General features: G+C 37.9%; 2 protein-coding genes across 2 annotated transcripts; one reads left to right on the top strand and one right to left on the bottom strand.

Annotated features, from left to right (window-relative positions):
* Window positions 1-3,417: 3,417 nt before the first annotated feature.
* LOC113092884 (uncharacterized) lies at window positions 3,418-6,718 on the bottom strand. Its single transcript, XM_026258656.1, has 2 exons — window positions 6,381-6,718; window positions 3,418-6,314 (listed from the first exon to the last, which is right to left on the bottom strand). The coding sequence occupies exon 2, from the start codon at window positions 6,130-6,132 to the stop codon at window positions 4,165-4,167; it is 1,968 nt and encodes a 655-aa protein (XP_026114441.1). The 5' UTR covers window positions 6,133-6,314; window positions 6,381-6,718; the 3' UTR covers window positions 3,418-4,164.
* A 1,679-nt stretch (window positions 6,719-8,397) lies between these two features.
* Window positions 8,398-16,484, top strand: LOC113092875 (uncharacterized). The gene is made up of 20 exons (XM_026258646.1): window positions 8,398-8,638; window positions 9,045-9,213; window positions 9,319-10,860; window positions 11,076-11,215; window positions 11,321-11,519; window positions 11,606-11,710; window positions 11,983-12,176; window positions 12,383-12,524; window positions 12,612-13,262; window positions 13,350-13,447; window positions 14,099-14,212; window positions 14,309-14,356; window positions 14,440-14,523; window positions 14,622-14,687; window positions 15,292-15,352; window positions 15,502-15,552; window positions 15,641-15,685; window positions 15,772-15,833; window positions 15,994-16,058; window positions 16,161-16,484. The coding sequence occupies exons 1-15, from the start codon at window positions 8,543-8,545 to the stop codon at window positions 15,328-15,330; spliced, it is 3,687 nt and encodes a 1,228-aa protein (XP_026114431.1). The 5' UTR covers window positions 8,398-8,542; the 3' UTR covers window positions 15,331-15,352; window positions 15,502-15,552; window positions 15,641-15,685; window positions 15,772-15,833; window positions 15,994-16,058; window positions 16,161-16,484.
* Window positions 16,485-20,969: the final 4,485 nt, after the last annotated feature.

The raw sequence follows: 20,969 nt of genomic DNA on the forward strand, positions 1-20,969 counted from the left end.
CTTTATTTTTTCTCTGTAATCTTTTAGATTACTATTTTTTTTTTTTTTTTTTTTTTAAGTGGTAAAATAAAACTTAATTCACACCATATTTCTGATATTATCGATCAATCTTATCAGATTAACTTTGATCGTTCACTTTTATTTTATATCCGTGGGTGCAGTTAACCCGCAAAGTGTTAGCACTCGTTAGCTTGTCATTAAAGGGGGGGTGAAATGCTCGTTTTCACTCAATATCCTGTTAATCTTTAGTTCCTTTAGAGTAGTACTGCATCCTTCATAACTCCAAAAAGTCTTTAGTTTTATTATATTCATAAGAGAAAGATAGTCTGTACCGATTTTTCCCGGAAAAACGCGACCGACTGGAGGCGTGACGTGTGGGCGGAGCTAAAGAATCACGAGCGCCAGTAGGCTTTTGTGTTGAGAGCGTTTGAAAGCTGTGACATTACCTTGATGAAAAAAACCATCATCCAAAACAAACCATGGGTAACAGTCAGATTCAGCCGTTTATTTATGATCCAGAATCAGATCCCGTGGCTGAAAGTGAACGAGAGCAGCAGCAGCAACGACTTGCTCTGAGCGGGGCTCGAACCCAGGTCTCCGATGGGATAATTAGGTTTCGTATGAAATCTTGAAAAATGCCTATAAGGTGTTTCAGAAAGCTGCAAAGTCTGCAAAATGCAAACATTTTTCTGAACTTATTTCTAATAATTGCCATAAACCTCAAGTTCTCTTTGCTACTATTAACTCTGTTTTAAATCCCTCTGTGCATCCCATCTTAGAGCCCTCTACTGCTCTCTGTGACAATTTTGCAAAGTTATTTGTTGATAAGATCACAATTTTAAGATCTCAATTGTCTAACTCAGTGTATACACATGATGTTGCATTATGTTCTTCCATCTGGTCTGAGTTTGAGTCGATTAATAATAATTAATAATAATTCCTTACATTTATATAGCGCTTTTCTAGGCACTCAAAGCGCTTAACATAGTCAGGGGGTATCTCCTCATCCACCACCAGTGTGCAGCATCCACCTGGATGATGCGACGGCAGCCATATTGCACCAGAACGCCCACCACACACCAGCTTACTGGTGGAGAGGAGAGAGTGATGAAGCCAATCAGCGGATATGGGGATTGTTAGGAGGCCATGATGGTCAGAGGCCAATGGGCGAATTTAGCCAGGATGCCGAGGTCACACCTCTACTCTTTTCGAAAGACATCCTGGGATTTTTTTTTTTTTTTAATGACCACAGAGAGTCAGGACCTCGGTTTAACGTCTCATCCGAAGTACGGTGCTTGTTGACAGTGTAGTGTCCCCATCACTACACTGGGGCGCTAGGACCCACACAGACCACAGGGTGAGTATCCCCTGCTGGCCTCACTAGCACCTCTTCCAGCAGCAACCTAGTTTTCTCAGGAGGTCTACCATCCAGGTACTGACCAGGCTCAGCCCTGCTTAGCTTCAGTGGGCAACCGGTCTTGGGCTCCAGGGTGATATGGCTGCCGATTGACCTGGACACATGTAATGAAATTGTTGGTCACTTAAAACCCACTATCTGTCCACAGGATATTATTCCACCTTCTTTCCTTAGGCAAATTATGGACCGGGCCTGTTACTTTTCAGTGCAATGTGTAAAAAAAAAAAAAGGTTTAACAGCAAAAGCCAATTCAATTATCAAAATATTAAGTGATTTGTCTGTGTCAGTGATGAATAGGGTCATGTTTACCATTCCAAAAGGGTGAAGCTGATTACACGTCTGGAGCATTTGTATAATGTGAACAGCTCAGAGTAGTGTCCGGTTTAAAGTCATTGTATGACCACACCGCCATGTTCATAAACAAAGCTTCAAATATTTTCACTGTGCTGAGCCAGGGCTCTCCAAACTCGGTCACATTTCATGGTTAGACATTTATTGATTATTTAGCTTTTGCAATTAGTTAAGATATTCATATTCTAACAAACAAAGGTAATTACTTCCGCTTTTGAAAGTCATTATGTATTACTAGTATACAATTTATGCAAATAAATATATTTTGCACACAAAATGAGATAAGAGAGAAACTCCTATTCTCCATATGATTAGCTATAGGAGGAAGTAGCTGAATGACAAATCATTCTGCTTCTTAACATCTCTTATTGTAAGCCATATGTATAATAAAAGTAAAGGTAAGTGATAGGACGTTTTATTTTTGGATAAACATTTTACTAATAAATACAATCTCTCTTAAAATACCTTATTGGGTTATGATATTTAAAACAGTTTGGTTTGATCTAGCGCAGAACTAAAACTTTAATGAAATATTTCCCCCAATTATAAAATACATTTATCATTATCTAGATCCACACTGGAGAGCTGCTTTATAACAGGAAATCAAGTTATAATTCTAGCGACACTGACTCTGTATTTTCATGCTTAATATTGAAAAGCTATCTATTGCATAAGGACTGTTATATAAATAAAGGTGACTGGACTTTTCTTTACTGGAGTACCTGGAGAACCTCAGAGTTCGTGCAAACATCCACATCGCTGTAATCAAATGTGTTCTTAAGAGCTGCTTTTACATCGCGGTCAGTTTTTGTTGAGTTTATGCAGTTATTGAGAGGAAGGCGTACATATTCATCCAAGGTTCGGATCGGCTCGGTTTGCTCAAACTGAAGTGCTATCTTCTTTTGAATTGAATCAGGTATTTCATAAGTGTATTACAATCTTGCGCTACAGCGCCACACTGGTCAAACTGCATTATTGGAGGCTTTCACATTAGGCAGATACGAGATCAAACCACTAACATTACTCAAAAACATTTGCCGACAATTTTTTTTTTCTTGTTGACGTTGTCGATAATGTCGACTAATTGTTTCAGCCCTAGTGTAACGTTATATATATATATATATACTCAAGTCAATACGTTACAGAGAGTCGTGCGCTTTCACACTGCAAAAAATGAAATCTTGCCAAGTCAAAAAATCTTAAAATAAAACTAGAATTCTTGTTTTTTTTCTTCTAAGATAAATTAACTAGCCTAGAACTAAAAGCCAAAGATTATTTTGCTTGATTTGAGAAAATCTAACTTCAATTTTCTTACTTAGAAAAAAATGCCAATTCTAGGGATTTATTTTTATGAATTAAGTATCTTTTTAAAGTACATGGTATATTTTGACAGTCTATCCTAGAATCAGAAATTTCAAGCCATACTTTCTTATTTTAAGAGCACAACGTTTCTTATTTTTAGATAAATTCCTTATTGAGGAATTTATATAGCGCTTTCATATGTACTACAGTACACCCAAAGCGCTTTACAATCATATCAGGGGATCGCTCCTCAACCACCACCAGTGTGCAGCATTCACTTAGATGATGCGAAGCCAGTGCGCTCACCACACACACACACACACACACGAGAGAGGAGAAAGAGTAATAGAACCAATTCAGTGAATTAAAGATTTAGTTTGAACAAAATGATAAACAAGAAGTTGCAAATCAGAGAAACATACCATTTTATTTGGTGCGGACAACTGTCAATTTATAGACAACATCTTGTACACCAAACAGCATCCAGTAACTTCATTTTAAAAAATTAGTTCACCCCAAAATGAAAATTTCCTGAATTTACTCACCCCAATGACATCCAAGATGTTCATGTCTTTCTTTCTTCAGTGGAAAATAAATTAAGTTTGAGGAAAACGTTTTAGGATTTTCTCTACACAATAGATTTTAATGGTAACCAAAATGTTGAAGTCCACATCAATGCAGTTTTCAAAGGACTTTAAAGTGCTCCAAATGTCTTTCCTCAATCCCAGGAGATTTAAGAAAATGAGCGATGGATTGATTCTGCATTGATTTGAACTTCAAAATTTTGGTTGCAATTCAAGTTCATTGTGTGGAGAATAATCCTAAAACGTTTTCCTCAAAATTAATTGATTTTCCACTGAAGACAGAAACAATCGATGGCATTTGGGTGAGTAAAGGTTTAGGAAATTCTCATTTTCAGGGTGAACTAATCCTTTAACAATAACCAAGTACACACAAGGTACTGGACATATATTTTTTTTAGCAAAATGTCTTATCTTTTAGATCAGTACAGTCAGGTAAAGAAAAAAAAAAGAAACCAAGGAGAGAGGAAACTGACTGTGCTTTCCCTTTACTTTTATTTGTTTTCCATTAAATTAGCAGTTAGTGGTGCACTTGTAAATCTCACACACATCTCCGAGATAATACTTCAGAGGAATGTAAGTACGGTTCTTAAAACTGAGTGCGTAATATGATGTATAATCTACAATTTTATCTGAATCCACTATCTCAGTGGCTTGAGCAAGGTTTGGGACCTCAATTTCGTAAGAAGCAAACTCACGACTGAAACCCACTGTATTATAAACTTGACATTCAAAGCAATACAAGGAATAATTTACAATGTACATGTCCTTTATGAGCCCAAATACAGGAACGCCTTCATTAACATTGATTACAATCACTGATTTCTGGTGCACATACCGGTTGCCACTTAGCTCAAGCCATTTTGCAGACACCACATGATGCACGTTTTCTACACCCAAAAAAGCTCTCATTTTATCCTGCACATACTTCATATTTTCCACTTCAGATACAGGACCCAATAGAATGTCTTTTGAAAAAATTGGGTGATTCTCACGACTGACATTTTGACAACTCTCAAACATCTGATTGTGTTTAACCAAGGACTTGCAAACATTCTTAAAATTTAACTTGGAAGACCACTGTTTGAAAAAACAGTGTTTTGATTCAAATCGCATACACATGTGTCTGACCATTGGACCTAAATCTTTAATCTGTTCAGGAATATGTATCAAATAATGTTGCTTTGGTGTTATATTGTTCTCAGGAAATAACCGTTTAACATTGCTCAAATGTTGCTTAATAAGCAACTTAAGCTTTTCTGCAGTGGTCAACGCAATAACTGGTGCAAATAAGATCTGAACAATCTCTATTAACTCAATAATCACTTGAAAGTACTCGTTTCTTTCACAGCTGTCCAACACGAATGGCAGAATCTTCAATAAGACAAGCATTTGCCCAGCTGATTGCTTTAGTCTGTTTTCATTCGATGATAATGTTGTGACAGTAATAGGGCAAGGTTTATCTCGGACATCAGTGGAGTATGGGTATCCTAGAATAGCACTGTTAAATGTGTCCAGTTCCAGCTGCCCTGATAGCACAAGATGTTTAAGTACAGTTTTAACTTCCAGTGGTGCCACACCTTCTAATATCACATGCATAATATCCTGAGGTGTTTGCCTGATGAGATCAAAGGCTGGGAAATCAATTAGTTTGCTTTTCCTATTAATTCCATAAGTGGTTTTCAAACTGCTTCTCAGAAAGTCTGTGGCTGCCCTCTCAATTTCATTACACTGTCTGACATGTCTATCTAAAGACCTTTTGACAAAGTTTTCTGCATCAAAGTGAACTTGCATATCCTCAAAACTACACTCACAGTGTCGGCATTTTCGGAATGCAAATCCAACTCCCTCTTTAAAGCCCGTTAGCTCATGCTGAGCTAGGGTATCGCCATAGAAAGAAACTACTGCACCATACAGTGTTCGCTCCCCGTGGGCAGTTTTGATGTTCACTCCATTATACAACAAATTCAAATCCTCTTGTATTCTCTGCAAAATCACATCTACACCACACTGAGAGATATCACTTGATTTTGCAATGGCAAGTAGACGGATGGCAGCTAACTTAGACCTGTGTTTAGGATTTATATTGCCCAAAGTGTAGTACACCATTAACAGTTTGTTTTTTGAGGCATACGACCCCAGAGGATTGCACAGTTCTATCTCATCAGTATACAGGATAAGCTGCAGAGCATTGGGTCTCACAGAGAACAGTGGATGGGACTTCAAAATATCCCCATCAATAATGTCATTGACAAATCCATCCAAATCCATTTGGTTTGGTCCATTGTCAAACATTGCTACAATCATTGGATGTGAAAGTAGTTGTTCCAAACTTCGCACCAAAGGAATATAGTAAAAGCATATTTTTCTTATTGTTAGAGCTTGTGAGGCTCCTCTTCTCCTAAAGGATGCAGTCTGGGAAATTTCAATTTCTTCGGCTTCAACTACCTTGAACTGCTTTTTTATATTTGAATCTTGCATATATGTGGTGGAAACTGTTTCAAAGGGTCTTCAAAATTATTAAAAATGTCCAGAACTTCACTCATCAATTGATCAGTGACTCCTGATTGTCTGTGAATAACATCTGTAATTTGGCTCCGAAGGCAGTCCAACAGTGAGGCTTGATACTGCTGCACCCCGGAAATGATGTCACTGACAGCTCGCTGAGAAAAAAAATGTAAGAACTCATGTTTATTTCTGTAATTTCACAATTCACTCCAGTGTCCTACCTGGGAAAGGCAGTGTTTCACTCTTGAAGTCAGTACAAATGCAGAAGCATGCTTTCTCAGTTTATCAACTTCAGGCTCATCACTTTCTACATGCTGGAAATGAAAAATATTTAAAAGACTTTTTAATTTAATTTAATATGCATTTATAAATAACCTAAAATAATGCAATATAAAGTGCAACAGTGCCCATTAAATTTTTTCTCCATCAATCATCAAGCCAGGAGGAGATTATTAAACAGAGACAGCATTAAACTCCAATGACAATTAAGTTAAATTAGATATGCTTGTATTTTTGTGATTCCTGGATTCTTTGAATATGCAGAACAGAGGGTTGCAAGTATGGTGTCAAAAAGCCATCCCCTTGTTCCCTCGAGATTTTCTTATGAGCTTTTCAATAAGAGAAAAATAAGCCTGTGGTAAACATGACTTGAGAACCTTGACGTTTTTTTTTTTACATGTACCCACATTTTATATATATATATATATATATATATATATATATATATATATATATATATATATATATATATATATATATATATATATATATATAAAAAAAATAAAGTGGTCATGTTGATACGTTTTAAAAAAAATAACTTGATCGTAAAGTTTGGGATGTGAGTGTGCGCGGTTTATGCTGTAGAACAAAAAGTCAAATTATCAACAAGTTATGTTTATCAACAGGCTTTAATTTACTCATAAATTGAGAAACCAGTTTTCAAATGCTTGCCATTATCTTGTAAATGAACATCAATAACTGAAACAAAGTTTTTTGATTTCAATAGAAAAAAAGTGACGTATAAACATACCTTAAGATATATGTAACTAACGTAAATAACAACAAAAAACAAAGCAATGTGTCCGTTAATATGGGAAAAAAAATTATTTTTCTCCCAGGACCAAAACAGTTGTACTATATTAGGCTTCTGTCCAATTGCTGGCTATGTGTGTGCATATGATGATTAGGGGTGGGCGATAGGGCAAAAATATAATATCACTTTTTTTTTCCTCGATAAAAGTATAGATTCATGATTTTATCACGATTCTTTTTCACGTTGGTTTTACTTTTTTTTTTCAAGTGACTGAGCATTACAGCTAAACTAATGTCCCTATTTTAAAAACAAAGCCTTACAATGCAACAAATATATATGGCAGACATTTAGGCCAAAGTGGTGAAGATAAAAAAAAAAAAAAAAAAACCTTTACAATACACTAGGGATGGGTATCGTTAAGGTTTTAACGGTATTACTACTCTTACCGATACTGCTTAACGGTCCGGTACTTTAACGGTAATCTTATCGGTACTTTGTGTTGTGTGTGTGTTTTTTTAAGAACAAGTTGAGAACAGAATTAACATTTCTTTATTTGTTTTATGTAAAATTAATAATGGGCTTGTCTTGGACCAGAGGTGTTAGGAGTTGGTTCATATTTGTTGCAGCTTAAAAAAATAAATAATAATAATAATATTTTTATTATATATATATATATATATATATAAAAATAAATAATGAAAAGGTTGCAAAATGTGGCAATTGGCCATTTTGTAAACTAACTTGAGGTGCTGTGCATTTAAGTTAAGTGCATTTTTCCCTATTTGGAATTTTAAAATCAAGTAGAAGATATGTTGATTTCATTCTCATTTTCCCCAAAAGAAATCAACAGAATTTCTACGTAAGGTTAGCAAACCACTGAGATTTTACATTTATTTTAAATGACGTGAAGAACAGGATTCAACATGATTTTAGCATACATACCTGACGTAGATGGGGCAACAACCAGAGATGAGCTAGCTAGGCAGTCGATACAAATAATGCACTTTTGAAAGATGCTTTGACAGATTGCTTGTGTTTCCGCCCTTACATGCAAATATTGTTTTGCACTTATGACAACGAGGGTTGTTAGCATTAACTCTAGTGAAGTATAACCACACTTTGGAATGTTTTGCTCTCTCCGCCATCGTCACTCTTTGTATTAAGCGGGAGTTTTCGTACTGTTAGGCGTGTACCGCGCTCGTTCTTGTGTGTGTGTGTGTGACTGTGACGAGAAGGAGGTCTCTGCGGAACAAAAAGAGGCTTTTCCCAATTTTTGGGCGTCTTCAAACTGAAATAGGTGTTTTCCCATCTCTTTCTCTGATTTGCTCAAACTGAGTGGGCGATTCCCAAATGCATTTTCCCATCAACCCAAGTAACGTTATAGAAAGTGATGCGGAAATTAAGCACAAGCGCCGTCTGCTACTGAGAGATCGCCTAAATATGAATGTAAGTGTATTGTTGCCAATTTGTTTTTGATTAATTTGTGTTACTTTTCTAGCTTGTTCCCCCACTAAGTTATTAAAAGCTCCAAACAATTTACTTTTAGTCACAATCTAGGATCATGCGTTATTAGCCTGCATGTTCTATTCTCACTGATATAGGCCTATCTGTGTTGCTTTAGCCGTGAAACCTTGGTTTACCTCTCCAGTGTAGATAATGATAGCTTGCTTAACTTTCCTGTCACACATTTTTAGTCAATTCAATTAGATAATTAAGTAAATTACAATTGTTAATCGAGTTTAACCAGGTAGTTACCTTGTCAGTTTAGAATGATAATTGTTTTAGTAAAATGTTGTGGAAAAATGTGTCTTAAATAGAAATGTGTGGATATTTTATCTTTGTGCTATTTCAGCACATAACAGTTCAGCGGAGAGGTAAAGATCCTCAACCACAGCGCTGCCATGAAGATGCTAATTTATTCACATGCCCTTTCTGCTCATCTGACACATACAAGCCATGCCAGTATCATCAAATAATGACCCATATAGCTGGACATAAACTGAGATCTGTTGAACATGGAGGTAAGTGTGTAAGCACCGCTACAAAAATGTCTATAAAAGATGTATCTAAACGTGTAAAAGGTTTAAAACGTGTATTAACAATTATTTTTTTAACCTCCATTTTAGATTATGTTATATACAGCTGTGGCCTTGGCTGTGGTCAAAAGGCCAAACATTTTCACTGCTGTCAGTGTCCACAGACCTACATAAATAAAGGTGCCTTAAAAGAGCATCTTTGCAAAAAACACCCCATATCAGCTTTTACTGCTGCTCTACAACCAGTCGCTCGTCCAGCACAAGAAACGTCTTCACAGCAACCAGTCGCTCGTCCAGCACAAGAAACGTCTTCACAGCAACCAGTCGCTCGTCCAGCACAAGAAACGTCTTCACAGCAACCAGTCGCTCGTCCAGCACAAGAAACGTCTTCACAGCAACCAGTCGCTCGTCCAGCACAAGAAACGTCTTCACAGCAACCAGTCGCTCGTCCAGCACAAGAAACGTCTTCACAGCAACCAGTCGCTCGTCCAGCACAAGAAACGTCTTCACAGCAACCAGTCGCTCGTCCAGCACAAGAAACGTCTTCACAGCAACCAGTCGCTCGTCCAGCACAAGAAACGTCTTCACAGCAACCAGTCGCTCGTCCAGTAGAATCAGCGGCTCCACTAGTGATTAAGAGAAAGAAAATCACTGTGAGTTGCCCTCACTGTGGTGTAAGTCTGAATTCAAAAAATTTAAAAAAACACATTGAGCGTAAACATGAAGCCATAAATCCCATAACTTCAACTTGTCATCTACCAGCACAGTGTGTTGATAAAAAGAATGGGATATATGTAGTGGCTAAAACGTTTCGTGGGCCCTGTATCCCCATTCATGTGGCAAAAAAAATTTGGGGCTCATCACAGAAGGTTATGTGTGAAATGGATGTCTGCAACACATGTGCTGAAATGGCACAAAGGAGTGACCTTTTGGTAACACCGTGTGTTCATCTAAGGTCAGTAGACTACTCCAGTGCCATTGCGCCTAATGAAGATTTATCAGAAGATGTGTTAACTGAGATGGTTGAGCAAAAATGGTTTGGTGACACAAGGAAAAACCAATGCCTTAAACAGCAAGATCAGGCTAAAAGTAAAGGTGCCACATTTGCTAGCCTTGTTACTATTGGAGGCCCTGACTACAAGTATTACATATCTGTATATGAGCCAAAGGTTTCACATTACAGTAGATTGGCCAGAGTCTTGGTTAATTACAATTCCAAGACAAACACTTGGCATTGTCCTTGTCTCAAAGGTAGAAAATCATGCCTGCATAAGAGTATTGGAAAATGGTGTCTCTTTCAAATGAAGCGGCAGCTCTTCACAACGCTGCCACAAGCTGAGGCAGTGAGAGAACCATCACAACATGAGGATGTCATGATGTCTGGCCAACAGTGGGAATATCCTCCAAAGGGTGAAGGCCTGAAGCAGATGGTACAATATATTTACCATAATAAAAAGCTTCCTGAGACACTATCAGATGTTTTTACAGAAGATGTAAAGGAGGAAGATATTCCTAAACATCTTATTCCTGAGGAGGAGTTCTGCTCTCAGTGCCCTGGACCTGTTCACCTCAGTGATCCTATCCTCATCACCAGAAATGCTAAAGTTGCAATGCTCACTGGTGTAGTGACTGGTAGGCATTGTTGGGTTTTTTTTTCAGTTGTTACATATATATGTGAATATTCATTAAGACCTTGGTTCTTGTTACTATGCAGTAATTTTTTTTTAAATTTAGTTTGCATTTGCTACAGTATTTGGGGCAGTGTAGGTTTAAGTATGAAGTACATTATAATTGCCATGTGATCATTTTACATGTCCTATTAATGTCCTTTTTTTTTACCTCATCAGGAATATCCACATATTGCAAGAAATGCAGTAATTGTGGTCTGTTTTACCGATACCAGGACTGGATGCATGGGCTTCACAATTTTAATGATCAACTGCTGCTAACCGTCTTTCTGTGCATTTTCATAAGGAATTCTGTGCAGGTTTTGTTTCTTAAATTAGTAATTTGTTAAATGGAAAAGACATAAGTCTTAAGACTTTATCCTGAACTAACACCGATACATGTTCTTATGTTTATTCCCACTAAGGCTCATGTGTCAGTTGGAAGAGTGCGTTCCATTTTGCAAAAGACATCACATGTGCCTTACCCAAAGGAGTTTTTTCATGCATATTTACATTTTGAGGCACTGACCCACCATGATTATAACTTTTCATGTCTAAAATGTGGTCATCATCCTCCAGTTGTTGTGATGGATTTACACAGAAAGGGAGTGTTCAGCATGCCAGGTAAAAAAGTCACACGTTTATTTATTTATTTCATTTTCTAGTTTAAAGCTAAATTGTATAAAATGTAATTTATTTTCTTTATCCAGTCAGTGACATAAGTGAACCACATGAAACCTACAATGGTGAGGTGAATTCAGAGGACTTCTGGGAGACTCTTTCAATGGAGAGGATTGCAGCTGGCTTGTTGAAAAGTAAGTTTATTACTACATCTTTTTTAATTAAATATTATGAACAAGAATTTAAACTACTTTAGTCTCTTATGAATACGTTTGAGTTCTTCACATCATGCAGATACGCTGTGTGCAGCTGGATGAATGAGGCAAAATATATCTGTTGCCATTATTTAGAATAGGGTAAAGAGTTTATTGCAAATGACCATGAACTATTTTTCTAAAAAAACCTTCCAAGCAAAAGTCCTATTTCATGAGTTTGAATTGCTTCTTTGTTTCCTCTATGATCTTAGTTGGGGACAGAAATCCTTACAATATAAAACCCAATTTTGAATACTGGGCCCCCTGGATCGGCAGATACACACGCAAGGCACCAATTGTGTTAAACACAGAGTGGCAAAAAGTGCAGAGCACAAGTGCACAAGACCTCATCACTGAAATGGACATAACCGAGGAAAGACTAAGTGATGAATTAATGAAGCTAAAGGTATTTTACACCTTAAACAAATCAACTTACATTTAGCAATTAAAAAATGATGGCAAGAAGATAAACAAAAAAAATTCATTATCATACAGGTCTAAATTAGTTGTTACCTTCAAGTCATGCCTAGCACTGATATACAAATAACTAGTTTTACAGTGGCAATGATAATTGTAATGCTAGTATCAAATATATTTGTGCTCCAACAACAGGTTGCTGACATTCGAAAACTTTGCAAGGCCTGTGGAGTTGCTACTCAAGGATCAAAGACTGATCTTCTATCCAGACTGAGAGGACAGATGCAAACCAGAACTGCATATGACAAAATATTTCAGAAAGTTTGGGGAGCATCAGGTATTTGTTGTGCTCAGAGTTAAAAAAACACATATTCTGAAAGCTATTAAGTTCCATTCCATTTACTAAATAAACTATTCTTTTCAGGTGGATGGGCAGTCATTTTATGCCCTTGTGGTGTGGTTTACAGTGTGAAATGTCTCATCCGTGCTGAAAGTCCTAGAGACTTTTCTGACATGTTGTTCTCTTGGAAACACATGCCAAACATCTGTATTTATGATTTTGCCAGAGGACTGGCCACCCATTCCAATGTCCGGAGACCAGAGGCAATGCCATTTGCACCATTTGACGGGCGGCTTGCAGAGGATACAGAAGACAATCTGAGGGCTGCACTGAGTGGAACCCTTACTGTTAGCCTACCTTGGCTGAATGAAAAGAAGTTGGATGAAGATGTCAGTTGCCATCCAGTGACTGGATCCTCAGATCACTATGCCCTATATGACAAATTCCACGAGTCTAATTCTAAGGATGTGCGAGACTCACTCAGAAAGATCCAGCTTGTTCCAGAGTTGGCTGGTAGTGTTAACACACAAGCCGCAGAACAGCTTTTTTCTGGAATGCGGAAGAATAACTACTTCCTGAATATGATGTCTCCCACCACTCACATGTTTTTTGTCAGAAATATTTTGCACATTCAGAATGAGGAGAAAAACAAATCAATGCTGAAAAAAATCCAAAAGTGCCACTCAAAAACTACTGTGAATCTCCAAAAAGATTCGCTTGGACGTCTGGTTGTAGGCAAGTTCAATATATGTATACTTTGAATCGTTAATTTTATATGGCTATGCAAAGTTGAAATATGTCTATTTGTCTTTGTGTCTTTAGATAAGGAGAACAGGGGTCCTGAAAGAACCAGACTACACCTGATTAAACCTACTAAAGCTTGCTGGAGCAAGCCACTGAATCGATCACAGCGTAAACTGGTAATCTAACTGCACTCCTCCATTATGATTCAATTTGACATTTTTATTTAAACTTACACTTATGCGTTTATCAGACACTCTTATCCTAAGCAACTTACATTACATTTACATTTATTCATTTAGCAGACGCTTTTATCCAAAGCGACTTACAGATGAAGACGTTGGAAGCAATCAAAAAAAAAAAAAAAAGCAATGATATATAAGTGCTATAACAAGTCTCAGTTAGGTTAACACAGTACATGTAGCATGGGATTTTAAATAATATAATAAATAAAAAGAAAACAGATAGAATAGAACAAGCTAGTGTAAGAGATCTTTTACACATACACACACACACACATACAGTTGTATAATAAATGAAAAGAAAACCAAGAATACAAAAAGATTAGAAGGGTAGTTAAAGGTAGTTTTGAGAATAGAATTAGAATAGTGAGTGCTAGAGTTAGAGGGTCACATAAAGATGGAAGAGATGTGTTTTAAGCCGATTCTTGAAGATGGCTAAGGACTCACAGTAGGTAATACAGTATGTCAAAGATCCAGCGATATTCATTGTGTGCAATGCCAGGTCTATTAGACAGTTTTAGATTTAGATAGATTTGCAATAGGAATGTGTTACTTTTCAATAATTTAACATTTCTAATCTCATGACAGGTGGCTCAAGCTCTTTCAGTAAGTAAGGATGATGAAGTGGCATATGTGGGCTCTACAGTAATAAAACAGAAAGACTTTACAACTCTGACAGAACTTTCTGAGGTTGAAGGAAGTGTAAGAAAAGCTGGCATTAAAGATATTAAACAATAAACCATATTGAAACCATGAAAGTCCTATTTAAAGTAGAATTGATATCCACCCCCCTCACAGGTGCTGAATTCCTGCTTTTGTGTTCTGCAACGGATTGCCCTCTCACAGGTTTAACCTCAAAGTCTAAAAAGCAGAAATAAAGGCATTTAGATAAAATACTCAAAACAAACATTTTCGCTTTTTGTTTCCAGAATGTGGACATCTATCCAGTTAACAGCCATGTCATTGTGACCTGGTTACCTCCTATTTGTGCACATCCACTGGACAGCTTACCTGTATGTATGATTTAAGTTTTAAGCAGGTCTGGAATGTCTTCAATATGTTGCATACATTTAAGTCATTTTTGTGTAAAATATTTTCACTATACATATAGCCTGAAATTAGCAGCAAGGATGCTGTGGTCTTTCCATCTTATGTGCCAGGACACTGGATGCTGTGTGTGAGTCTGCTTAGATGTTGCATTACTTTAACCAACCATTTGTTGTACAAAGTGGAAAAAGCTATATTTTGCATGTTATTCCTTGTTATTATGCATTCTCTAACAACTTAACACATGGTAAAATTTTTCAGATCATGAAGCCAAAATTGAGTGAATTGTATTTTCTCAATTCGCTGAGAAGCCCAGGTTTTGGTGATGGCACTTACATTGCCATATACAGGTTTTGCCTAGAGTGCTAAAAAATTATGTTCTATGGTTCAGCCTGGTTCTACATTCAGTTCTGTTCTTTTTTTTCTGTCCTGTTCTTTTTTTCCCCTATTTCTATTGACTTTGTTCTCATCCTATATAATTTACGAAATGCACTTTATTTTACTAAATTTTATATTTACCAAAATGTTGTGCATATTTGCAATGAGAAGAAAGCCGTGGAAAAAGTAAAGGTTGGACAGTTCCCGTTAAACCTGCCTTTACTTCTATTTCTGTTTAAAAAAAAATTCTCCCTATCAAATTTAGTTTTGCGGGGTAGTTCTTTAAAACCCTGTTTACTGTTTAGCTGCATGTAGGAAAAATCTTAACTTTTTTTTTTTTTCAAATGTTTTGACAGAGAAATTGCTCTCAGCCTCTGTCCTGGGCCATGGACTGAGTTCTTCTCGGAGGACCTTGAGGTATGTTGTATTTTGCATTAAAGGTAATATAGTGTATAGTGTCTTTAGTGATAAAGGCTTTAGAATAAAGAAATTATTTCAGATTGTTTTGTGGTTACAAATCCTTAATTTATACATTGTATTGTACACACATTTATACCTATGTCTAGGATGTTCCTCGACAAGAGTTGTCTTGTAGCTGTGGAGTCTTCACACTAATGGTAGGAGTAATAGTTATTTTGGTTCTGCAGATGTCATGTAAGAATTTAGCCCACATGTGCAGTAATTAATACGTCATTCATGTTACAGTATGCTCTCTATATTACTCTGGGTGGAACGTTTGACTTCTCAGAGGTGGGTTTACCAACCATATTAAAATATATTCTGTAAGTTTGCAATTTATTTGTTTTGATAAACTTGTTTTTTTTTCCAAACTATAGTCAGACATGCCAAGTATTAGAAGATGGTGGTCTGCCCTTTTGCTGGAGCTGTTCCCACCAAGGTATGCATTTTCCCCCTGGTATTTATCCCTTTGGATGGCGAAATGTATTTACAATTGGTGATATTTTAAATTGGTCTTACCTGCATGCAGTCAATCTTGATATTGTTCGCTATTTGTCTTGATATTTAATAATGTATTTTTATGTCACAAATTCATCAAGATCATTCACAAAAAGCCAGCAAAGAAAAAAGAGACGAATCGGGGCTGACAAGAGACAAGACACTGGTATTGTTTACTTTGTTTGAGGGGCTCCATTATTGATTACAAATGTTTTTTATTTGTTTGTTTTCCCCAAATTATTGCTGTTCTATTGTCTCTTCCTTGTAGTTGCAACCAGTGACACACCACTGAACATACAGCAGGCATGTATTTGCCATTTTATTCGATCTCTAAACTGCAGTTGGATTATTATGACCACAACTTTTGTTCCTCCACAGCTTCCTCTGGTAGTTCTTCGAGCAATCTTGCTGGAAGTTGTTGTTCATGATGGTGATGTTGCAATCCGCACCCTTGCCCTTGCTTCTGTTACTCGAAATAAAACACTTTTGAATCAATCAATGTTCTCCATTTATTCCTCTTCACTCCACTCCGTCACAACGCACGTTCAACAACAACCCCACAGCCCGGAACTTCATAATAAGAGTCCCTTTTTAGTTTCAATAAACTGGCATGTGAAATACTAAACAGTTTTCAGCATAGAGGTATAATGTGCGTTAACACATTTTATAATGTCTTAAACTTAACAAACTCCCACTCTTTAAAAAAAAAAAAAAAAAAAATCTTTCAATTTAACATACTAACAGGCCATATGGAACAACATTCTAGAACAAAAATACGACCTAACATATTTCAACAAACTCTCCAGTCAAACATAAGAAAAGACTTTGTTTTAATTCAATTTCCATTGTCCTTCACTCAGTGCCTTGAGTAACTGACAAGTTGATGCTCCCTTTTTGGTAAGACAGTCTGCAAGTTGTTCTTTTGTGTTGCACCACTGTATTCGCTCAACTCTCTGTGTTTGGATAAGTTCTTTGATACCACTTATCTCCAGGCGGAGTCTTTTCTCAGAGACTGGCTTTGTGGACTTAATTGCATCAACAAGTGAATGATTGTCAGTGACACAGATTATTGGTAGAGCATGTTCAGCATCACCAGTAGTTAGTTCTGAGAACAGTGTGGACAGAAAAATAGAATTGTCAATTCCATCAGACATTGCCAATGTTTCACCAGCAAGTGTACTCCGCACAATCCTTTTGACTTTCTTTGATTGCCAAGAAAGGGGAGAGAATTTTCCATTTTCTCCCATTAAAGTAATCAGGTGTCCTCCTTGAGTGCCTCCATCTGAAAGATTTCCAAATGAAGCATCGCTGAACACAATCATCTTAAGAGCACTGTCTCTGCCCAAGTGTTGGAAATTTAGAATTACCTTCTTGGACTTAATTTTGCACACTATCCGGTTTGCTTCATGGATTGTCTGCACAGTTGCATTTTTTATGTTTGATGTCAAGTTGCTAGCATCAAATATGACATCTGGCCTGCTCTGCCTTGCCACCCAGAGAATTTGACCAATTTTGGACCTGAGCTGATCCTTTTCCTCCTCACAGAGAGGGGAGTCTTGTTCCACAGCTCGTGAAGGATCCATATGAATGTATTTCATGTGCTGAATGTAGTTTTCCTGGTGTATTTGTACTTTTCTTTCGACAGTCACAAAGTCTATTCCCACATAACAGAAGTGATCATGTTCCTCACGACCAACTTGGAAAACAGATCTTAGATGTGGTATTATGGTTGTTGAGAAACTTTGTGTGCCCCCCCATATGAAGTCATCCACATGACAGGCAAGTACCCCAGTTACAGTGCAGTCCTGATCTAGCCAATAAAAAACAGCTGGATCAACCTTGGACATTTTTCCTCCTGCTTTCAGCACTATGTCTTTTACTCTATTGTACCAGTACAATGAAGCATCTGCCAGACCATATACACACTTTTTTAGCTTCCACAATGTTCCCTCACATATAGCCTCAGGGGGAGGCCTGATGTAGATGTCACGTGACAGTTCTATCCCCTGCAGAAATGCAGACTTTATATCCATGGAATGAAGTGTCCACTGTTTTTGACAAATAACTGCCACCAGCAATCGAAGAGACTCAGAAGCACATGTGGGAGAATCTTTTTGTAACTCTAACACATTTAACTCCTCAAAACCTCTTGCCACCAATCGTGCTTTAGGTACTAGTCCAGTTAGTGTTTCCTTAAGAGTGCACACCCATCTGGTAGAGATGCACTTTTGTCCCTCATCCTGAACTTCCTCAAACACACTGTTGTCTCTCCAACTCCTCATCTCTTCTTGTTTGGCTAGGTCGAAGGATAGATCTTTTGTTATCAGTACATCCTCACTGACAGTTGTGGCACTAACATCAGCAACATCGGGTTCCATTTGAAGACAGTCTAGACATGATACGTCAACTGAATCTTTACTGCCTGCAACATTAGTTGGTTCAATGAGCAGAAGGTTGTACCAGTTTTTGTATTTGCCAGTAGCTTTGCCTGCACGCCCTAGTACTTTTGCTGTGTGCAAAGCCCCACTATCTCTGTCTCTGTATTTTAGAACTTGCCCTGTTTTTAAATGGACATCAGTTCTCCGCTCTGTATCACTTTGTGTCACTACATCATCACTTGTGTGTTGTGCTGCTACATTCTGTCCCATAGTGGGTACCCCTGTGTCCTCAGTTTGCACTGAACTCTGCTGTATTTCAGTTACAGTTTCTGTTCCCTCCATGTTGTTGACAGCAGCTCCTGCTATCTCCTGTCTTTGCATGTTGTTTGTGTTAACTTCAGCATCATCCCTAATGACATGTTGATCTCCACTGTCTGCGTTTACTTTTTTTAGTCTGAGATAATGTACTCTAATGCAGGTTCCTCCATGTCTAACAAACACCACTGCACCATCCTGGCCAATGACAACTCCTGGTCCTTTCCACTCTTGACAGTCAACTCTCTTGTAGTACACTTTGTCACCCATTTCATATTTTTCATCTGTATGACGCAATTGTTTACGTAGTGCTCTCCGTATTCTTTCTGAGCATTCTGCTTCCGTAAACGCCTTTCTTGATGCATGTAGAGCAGAGATGTGTTTTGCCACCCACTCACTTTTCGTTGTGCCCTCTAAAGCTGGGGGCTTGTCGGTTAACACAGAGGGCAGGTTGGGATTCTGTCCAAACACCAGTTGATGAGGACTGTAGCCATGAACATTTTGCATGGTATTCTTTGCCATAAGAGCCCAGTCCAATGCAGTGTCCCAGTCACAGCCGTTACTTGACTTCACTTTCATTATGATCTCTGAAAGTGTTTGATTGTGTCGCTCTGTAAGACCATTGCTCCACGGGCTGTATGCTGCTGTTGTCTTTATTTCTATATTGAAGTTTTCTGCCATGTCTCTAACCTCATCATTATTAAATTCTCCCCCATTGTCACTAAAAAGTTTCTGAGGTGGACCATGGACACTTATCCAGACATGGACAAAGTGTTTCACTATTTCAGATGACTTCTTTGTGGTCAGTATGCTGCCTGCACTAAATCTTGTGAACTGATCAATAATGTGGAGATACCACACACCTGGTTCAAGTTCATGTAGATCTACTGCAACAGTTTCATTGTACTGAGAAGCTAGTGGTAGACCAACAGCAGGCTTTGGTTTGGTCTTACTGTATCTTTGACACGTTCCACATTCACTCACAATTTTCTCCAGAATGACACTACATTCTGCATCTTTATTTCCTGAGCTAGTAAGAAGTCTCTGCAATCTGTCAGCAGAAGCATGACCAAATTGTCTGTGAAGCTTCATTAGGATTTTGTGTTTTTCTGCTAAGCTCATTTTGTCTGATATTGTCAGAATTTCCTCAGCACACTGACTTTGTACATCCGCATTCTTTTGTTCCTCAAGAGTGACATCTTCAACAGCAACCAAGACACAGTCATCACTTTGAATGTTTTTTTTTTCATTGTCCATAATGTTTACACAGTAATGACCAGAGCTTGTAAAGTCAAGTTTTACAGGTTTACTGAACATTACCGCACTGTCATTTTCCATATCTAGCACTGTCCCTGCTCTTTTCATGGATGCCTTGCTTAAGAGTAATGGAATGCTCGCTGGTACAACTTCAGTTTCAATATGACACCTAGTTTGTCCAATCTTTGCAGGAATTTTCAATTTTCTGTTGGAATAGACCACTTTTCCATCACCAAACTTAAAAGGTCTGTGACTGTGAGTTTCTGTCTTCCTCATGTCTTTTATCTCATTTTGGCTTAGTTCAGCAATGTAGTTATTTATCCATTCCTGTCCACACACAGTTCGTGTGCATGCAGTGTCTATTATTGCTGAGCCAAAACACTCAGTCATGAATATTTCTGCTTCAGTGGGCGAATCTTTTGTATACAGAGTAATGTTGCATTCCTCTATATCATCTGCTTTACAATCTTCAGTCAGTTTGACTTGCTCACCTCGGTGTGGACAGTCTTTGGCCCAGTGGAATGTGCTTTGACAAACAGCACATTTTGATCTGCGTCCATACCTGTCCAGAGGGTTAGTGCCAGGCAGTGGTGTCTTTTGCTGAACATTTTGGGACCATGGCTTGCTCCTTTGTCGTCTATGTTCTGTTACATATGCTGTTTCCTGATTAATTCCCACTGTAGAAGCAGGCTTTCCTCCGAAAATCCTCTTCAGTGCTGACTTCATTGACGCAAAATCCAAATCTGTACATGCTGTCAGCGCTAACTGTCGATCTCTCACTTCCAAGCACGCAGTGTCCAGCAGTTTGAATGCCAATACTGCATCGGGAAGCTCCATCTTATATTTACGCATCCGTGAGTATCGCTGTTCAAAATCAATTATATAGTCTGTCATGGAAACACTGCTATCTCTCACAATCCGATCAAAGCTCGAGTACGCCTCGTAAACTTGGTCCTTTTCTTCTTTAAGAAACAAGTCATCGAGTTTCGTAAGTAAAGTGTCCATGCCAGTGTCCTTATTCAGATCGTCTACCGGTATTTCCATCGCCGTTTCTCTCGCTCTTCCCGAAAGCGCCAAAGCCACAGCAAGCGCCTGCTTTTTTTTTTCGAGGTCTGTAACTCTAGTCC

Source organism: Carassius auratus, unplaced genomic scaffold (assembly GCF_003368295.1).
Source record: "Carassius auratus strain Wakin unplaced genomic scaffold, ASM336829v1 scaf_tig00214722, whole genome shotgun sequence".
NCBI classification, from domain to species: domain Eukaryota; kingdom Metazoa; phylum Chordata; class Actinopteri; order Cypriniformes; family Cyprinidae; genus Carassius; species Carassius auratus.